Source organism: Homarus americanus, unplaced genomic scaffold, assembly GCF_018991925.1.
Source record: "Homarus americanus isolate GMGI-L3 unplaced genomic scaffold, GMGI_Hamer_2.0 scaffold24523, whole genome shotgun sequence".
Taxonomy (NCBI): domain Eukaryota; kingdom Metazoa; phylum Arthropoda; class Malacostraca; order Decapoda; family Nephropidae; genus Homarus; species Homarus americanus.
Genome location: NW_024744357.1, coordinates 5,095,055 through 5,102,411, shown reverse-complemented (window position 1 = coordinate 5,102,411; position 7,357 = coordinate 5,095,055). Strand labels below are relative to the sequence as shown.

General features: G+C 42.6%; 1 protein-coding gene across 1 annotated transcript; it reads left to right on the top strand.

Annotated features, from left to right (window-relative positions):
- Positions 1 to 3,323: 3,323 nt before the first annotated feature.
- LOC121877796 (transcription factor HES-1-like) lies at positions 3,324 to 6,119 on the top strand. The gene is made up of 2 exons (XM_042383673.1): positions 3,324 to 3,444; positions 4,903 to 6,119. The coding sequence occupies exons 1-2, from the start codon at positions 3,379 to 3,381 to the stop codon at positions 5,449 to 5,451; spliced, it is 615 nt and encodes a 204-aa protein (XP_042239607.1). The 5' UTR covers positions 3,324 to 3,378; the 3' UTR covers positions 5,452 to 6,119.
- Positions 6,120 to 7,357: the final 1,238 nt, after the last annotated feature.

Below are 7,357 nucleotides of genomic sequence, written 5' to 3'. Positions count from 1 at the left end.
TTGTAGTTGTTGTTGTAGTTGTTGTTGCTGTTGTTGTTGGTGGTGGTGGTGTTGTTTTCAATTTTATATTTTATTATTATTGTTCATCTTTTTCTATTGTATATTTCCATTTCTTAAGTCTTGACATTTTTATTAATTTTTGTAATATTTTTCTCATGATTTATAAGATACATTTCGTCTATTCTCATTTTACATTGTCTTTTAATTTACGGTATTTTTCTTGGTTATTTTATAGTTATTTATGTAATTTGGTAATTTTTCCTCATTTTCAATATAATTCTTTTTTTTTAATGTATTTCAATTTTGATGCGATAATTCAATTTTGATTATTTAATTCAATAAAATAATTTCCCTATATTTTTGTAGGACTATCAACAGGTCGAAAAATTTTTGAATACATTTTTCAACTTTCAAAATCATTCTATAATAATTTATAATCTTTTTCAGACACTAACAATGGATATATAGTCTTTTTCACTAACATTTTGAATTTTTTGGAGTAAATTTACGTCTAAAAATATAGAACAGGTATATCCTAATTAGTTTTACCTGTGGTGTGCGCTAATTGCTTCAGGTGTTAATTTTTTTTATTCAATCTTTTTTTTGTTTCAAGATTTATATAATACACAGGTAAAAATATTAATGTCCGCATGTATGTGGGTAAGATTATGTTTGGGTTTGGTGATACATTAGTTATGTTGTAAGGTAAACTATTGCTCTATGGTACGATACCTTGGACCGACAGGTGAAGTGGGTGTCGGTCCGTCGGGTGAGCGTTAATGTGGACAAACACGGGACAGGTACTTCCTCAGGTGATCGCCTACCTCCCTACCTCCCTACCTCTCTCTCTCTCGTGTTATTTTAGTATTATTATATCGCCGAAAATTGTGTATTTGTTGTTCTTGAAGGCTGTGTGTTTGTATTTTTTGGCCAGAGGAAGAATGAGATTTTTTTTTTTGTATTTTGAGAGAGAAAGAAAACGGAGATTGACGGGTCAGTTGAGGCGAGCATCAAGTGAACACCTCTGTCTTAATCTGTAGTCTGGCTCTGGCTTCAACTTCGGATTTTTACGTGTGATTTTTTTTTTTAACTTATACAGAAAAAAGCTCCAATGGAATTATTATTACAAACTTACTAATATAATCATCAACTGGTGGTAAATATAATCAGCGGATAATAAATGAATAAATTAATCAATGAAATAATGAAATATAAGCCAAACTAACATCAAACAACTAATTAAAACCTTTATACTAAACATTAACAACACAAACACACTATTAACCACCCCCCCCCCCACCAAACAAAATTAAAACGAACAACTAAGCCAGTAAGCCACGGATCGGGACGCGTGTCAAGGGAGGGTGGGCTGGGCAGGGGAGGAGCGGCTCGTCGTGAGTATAAAGAGAAAGGCATTTCATTCATCGCCTGGTTTCCAACAGTCGAATTTTCTTGTATTTACTGGTTTCCCGTTACGAGACGAACCGTTGGCGGAGGAGAGCTGGGTCGGGAGGTAGAGAGAAGGTTTTAGGTGACAACAAAGCGGTGTTCCTTGCTGTAAGACTGCCATGTTTACCTGTCATGAACCGTTGGCTAAAACATTACTGGAACTTCCTGAATGATGACGTTAACGGAGACTTAAACTCATGTACTGTAAGGTAAAGATATATACAACTTCCTTTACACACTCCTTCCTTCCTTCCCTCCATCCCTCCTTCCTTCCTTACCTCTCTCCCTCCATCCCTCCATCCCTCCTTCTCACTTAGCCTGGTGGGAATCACTAACCATCAGTTCCCGGAGGCAGAGAGTAACCCATTGTTGATAAGTAAACACAGGTACAGGGCCCTTATTACAGGTGCTGACCTCCCTCATACAGGTACGGTGTGTGTGTGTGTGTGTGTGTGTGGTGTGTGTGTGGTGTGTGTGTGTGTGTATGTGGTGTGTGTGTGTGTGTTTTAATAGATGCAGAAGCAAGCAAAACGGTGACAAGAGGATGGATGTGTTTTACCCCTTGAATACGATAACTTGAGAGAGATATAAGACGCTGAGAGAGAGAGAGAGAGAGAGAGACTGAGAGACATTGTGTCACCTCTTCCAATATCTCTCACCATAAAGTAAACAAAAAATAATTGGCCCAAATATTAAACAAGACCTTACACGAACAACAACACAGGTGAAGGCGGATTTAGGATTTTCGTTCGACTAGAGACTTTCAGGTAATCCGGATTTATTATTATTTTTTTTTTTTTTACTTACTTGGGTTTATCTGGGATTTCCGGGGATAAAGGTGTATTCTTTACCTAACCTGGACTGTTTTGACATCACACCTGTCACACCTGTTTGCCGTCACACCTGTCACACCTGTTTGTTGTTACGCCTTCACACCACCACTTTATACGTGTTTTAATCAACGTCGGAGGCATTCCTGGGAAAATAAATACGTGTATGTTTTTTTATTCCTAGGAAGTACAACGATTTTATTATTATTATTATTTTTTATTTCTTCTGCATATTTTCCTCTCTGTCTTGATTTTTCTTGAATTATTATTATTAAACCCAACAGCATAAACAAAGTAAAGTCTGTTTGTTTGTTTGTCTGAGACTTAAAGAAACAAACATCAATAATAAGATAAATACAGGTGTGAATACAGGTGTGAATACAGGTGTGAATACAGGTGTGAATACAGGTGTGAATACAGGTAAAGTACAGTTAACTACTCAAGTCCGTTCACCTCTCTCTCCCGAACCCCGTGAGATTCAGACTTGTGAATCCGAATCATTTATGGACAGAATCATGTATCAGGAGTAGTTGGGGGGGGGGGGTTAATTTCAGGTATAATGACACACAGGTACAGGTAACAAGGTATTTAATTAACGTTAAGTAAACTCTATGTAATTGCTATCATTATACGTTATACGGTTTATGTATTATGAAAAAGGAGTGTTATTATTTGATCTTCATTATAATTATGTCAATGTTACAGGGATGATAAAAACAGGAGATATTAAAACGTTGTCCATTTAATTTACCTGGTGATTTTAATGCTAATGGCGGCAGGTAGATGTAAATTTACTTGGTCATTTCAACACAAACGAATAAAATAATCTTAATCTTACATAACATAAAATTATTCATAAACAACTATATCGTTATACATCTACATAACAAAAACTAACAAAAAGATCAATGTTGTTTTGATTTTTTTTTTGCTCAATAACGAACGCTATGGTCAATAAGGGAGAGAAAAAAGAAGTATTTGGCAACCGTTCAAGGGGGGGGGGTTGGGGTGTCAGGGGGCGCGGTGCCTCAGATGGCTGCGAGGCCTCGTAGAGTGAGGAGGTGGTGGTGGTCGTTGTCGTCGTCATCGTCGGAGCATCATGGGTCTACAGCCAGGGAACATGACTAGACCTAAGCTGACACGCCCTCCTAGTGAGACCAGGAAGGTGAGTTTTGGCCAATAATATTATTTTTTGGTGAGATAATGTTCAAGTTTTTATTATTATTGTTATTAGTTATTATTATTATTATTATTATTATTATTATTATTATTATTATTATCATTATTATTATTATTATTATTATTAGTATTATTATTATTATTATCATTATTATTATTGTTATTATTATTATTATTGTTGTTGTTATTATTATTATTATTATTATTATTATTATATTATTATTATTATTATTATTATTATTATTATTATTATTATTATTTCTAAACCATGTAAATATTCATATAGGTCAACTAACATGAATACACATATGTTGGCATTTCAGTTCAAATACATCAACTGACACTCATTTCAGTACAGTGTTACAATATATCAGACAGTCACACTTACACCTGTCTCAGTATGGGGACAACCAGGTGTGTGAGATAATATGACACAACGGAAGAAGGATTTTGACAACCTTGCCAAGACAACAGGAGTCATCGGTCACCTCTGTGTGTGTTGGACAAATACTTCCATTAAACACCTGTTCATTATTCACCTGTGATTAACTATAGTTTACACACCTGTTATTGTTGGTGTCGATGTGTTACATGTTAAGAAAATGATAATAATAATATTGAAACTCACATCATTGACTAGTATCACCCGTCACTCACCATATACCTGTCCATTCCTGTCGTGTACCTACCATTGTCACTCATAACCTGTCAGTACCTGTAACTACCTGTATGTACTGTCCCTCTCACTACTAGGGTGCCAGGTACCAGGTGTGCTGTCGGTACCTGCTGGCTTCTGTTACTATGTGTGTGTGTGTGTGTGTGTGTGTGTGTGTGTATAATAATATATAATAATAATAACATTGATAATAATAATATAAGTAATAATAATAATAATAATAAAATATAATAATAATAATAATAATAATAATAATAATAATATAAGTAATAATAATAATAATAATAATAATAATAATAATAATAATTGACTTTATTGAAAGAGCATAGCAGCCTGAAGGTTGAAAATATACAGTTACATAATTGGGGAATGGGTCTCTTGATTTACAAATAATATACAAGTAACATAAGTGATACAAATATGATATATAACTAGGGTGTGTGTGTGTGTGTGTCTTGCAGTTGATGTTACATAGTACCTGTCACACAACACCTGTCATAAGGTAACACAACACCTGTCATAAGGTAGCACCACCTGTCATAAGGTAACACAACACCTGTCATAAGGTAACACCACCTGTCATGAGGTAACACCACCTGTCATAAGAACACCACCTGTCATGAGGTAACACCACCTGTCATAAGGTAACACCACCTGTCATAAGGTAACACCACCTGTCATAAGGTAACACCTCCTGTCATAAGGTAACACCACCTGTCATAAGGTAACACCACCTGTCATAAGGTAACACATTGTTGTGGTCCACAGATCAGGAAGCCGTTGATGGAGAGGAAGAGGCGGGAGAGGATCAACACGAGCCTCAACGACCTGGCCAGACTGCTGACGGAGGCCCACCTGGTGAACGCGGAGGCCCTTGGTAAACAGACCAAGCTGGAGAAGGCCGACATCCTCGAGCTCACCGTCAAGCACCCTCTCAGACTTAAGGGCCGCGGCGACGTCTCCAGTAGCAGCTCGAAGGGCGCTGATGTCTCCTCTTTGGGTCACAGCAGCTCCCAGGGCAGCGTGGACCCCGCCTCACCGGCCAGTGGCAACTCCCAGGGCGCCGGTACTACGCCTCCCTCACAAGCCGCTGGGGAGCTACAGAGAGTGTGTGCCTCGTCAGGAAGCCCCGGGCCACAGGGGGACGTTGCATCTCAAAGTGACACTGTTTCACAAGGTGGCAGCGTGGCTCAGGAAGGTAGGAGCCCCCAGGGTGTCGCTGTTCCTGACGGCGGCGGGTCATCTCAGGATGCCACGAACGACAAACTCCACCTTGAAGGTCGTCCAAGACACGACACCGACGACTCGTGGCTCTGAGAACGACGAGAACTACAGGCTGGGGTTCAGGAGGTGCATGAGTGCCATCGACAGTGTCATGAAGCAGAACCAGGAGTGCCAGAGTGACAATATCCGCCCGAGGCTGCTACAACACCTTCACAGTTTCCTTAAGATGCTCGACACCAAGAGCTCCTCCACGGCTCAGGTGCCAGCTGACGGTGCCAGTACGTCCTTCTTACAGGCACATCCCAGCCAGCAGCGGCCACCACCAGAGCTTTAGACACTATCTCAGCCGAGGGTGGGTCTTCCAATCCTCCACAAGTGACGGGGCTGACGCTGGTTCCAACGCGTCTTCCAGGTGGGAGTTGGGCCTTCGTCATCCAGGGCGGCCTCGACACCTCACTCCTGCTGCAGACTGCTGAAGACGCCATCAGATCTAACACCCAGACGCTACCGAATGTCAGCGTGAAAAGTGTAAAGAGTGAAAAGCCTCCCACTCACACCCAGCCACCCAGCACCACGTGTTCAGGTGTGCAGACGCCGGTGGAGCCTCCCAGGGCAGCTAAGGTAGACCCTGGGAAGATGAAGCAAGAGAAGTAAGATGGAGATGAAAAGTGACGCTTCAAAAGAAATCTGCACAGTTGAGCACACACCTGCGGGACCACCACAGCACACACCTGCGGGACCACCACAGCACACACCTGCGGGACCACCACAGCACACACCTGCGGGACCACCACAGCACACCCTGCGGGACCACCACAGCACACACCTGTGGGACCACCACAGCACACACCTGGTGGACCACCACAAGACACACCTGCACACCACAGCACACACCTGGGACCACCACAGCACACACCTGCGGGACCACCACAGCACACACCTGCGGGACCACCACAAGCTGCCTTACCAGTGAGCACCGTGGCGAGCAGCGTCTCCACCACCAGAGTGTCTGACTCACCCTGCTCCACACTTGCTAACTCATCACTAGAGTTACTCTCTCAACCAACAACAAAGTCACCAGGAGTTGAGAATCTACATCGTCTGCCTCCAACACCGCCGACGCCACCCACGGGAGGCATCCTGTCACGGCGCTCTCCTACACTGTTCACGCCAACCACCTCCAGAGGCCCCAGCGTCGTCCGTGTACCTCACCTGAGAGTCCCTCCAACAACAACAACAAGTACTCACCACCTGCCTCCAACACCTCCAACACCATCACCACAGCGAAAGGCTCTCCATCAAATCACCAACACCACGACACCAACTAGTCAAGCCCTCACCAAGATCAAAGACTTCTCAACACCGTCCATCACTGTCCATCGAGTAACTACCTCTCAGTACCTGCCTGTCACACCTTCAGGGCCTTCGTCAGGTGTGTGTACCGTCCACACACTGACACCTGTCGACACACCTCGCAGTTACACCATCCAGACGCTGCCGCAGGTGTTCTTGTCAACCCCCACCACTAGTCCAAGCCTCTACATGCTGCTCCCCCCACCCCACCCCCCTACAGCGCTCCTCCCCTCCAGCAGGCAGCTCCTCCCTCAAAAACCATTCTCCACCGTCTCTCTGTTGTGGCTGCTGTTCACACGACCCCGAGGTTAGGCGATGGAGGAGGAGATGAGGGAGATTGAGGAAGAGAACGAAGATATGGACCTGTTGATGGTGGGGGGTGCTGGAGGGCGGGTGGAGGGGGGAGACAACAGGAGAATGACCTGCCCTTTGACCTGTCCATGAGGAGAATGTGGCGGCCCGTGAAGTGATCTTGACCTTGGTGATTGTAGTGACCTGAATGGTGACCTCTGGTAATCAATATGGTGATTTAAACATTATATATAGTGACCATAAGAGGAAGAGGTGATAATGGTGACTCCTAGTGAGCCAATATAATGGTGAAATTATGAGTATAGTGACCCTATCGTCCTGGTGAAGTGATCAA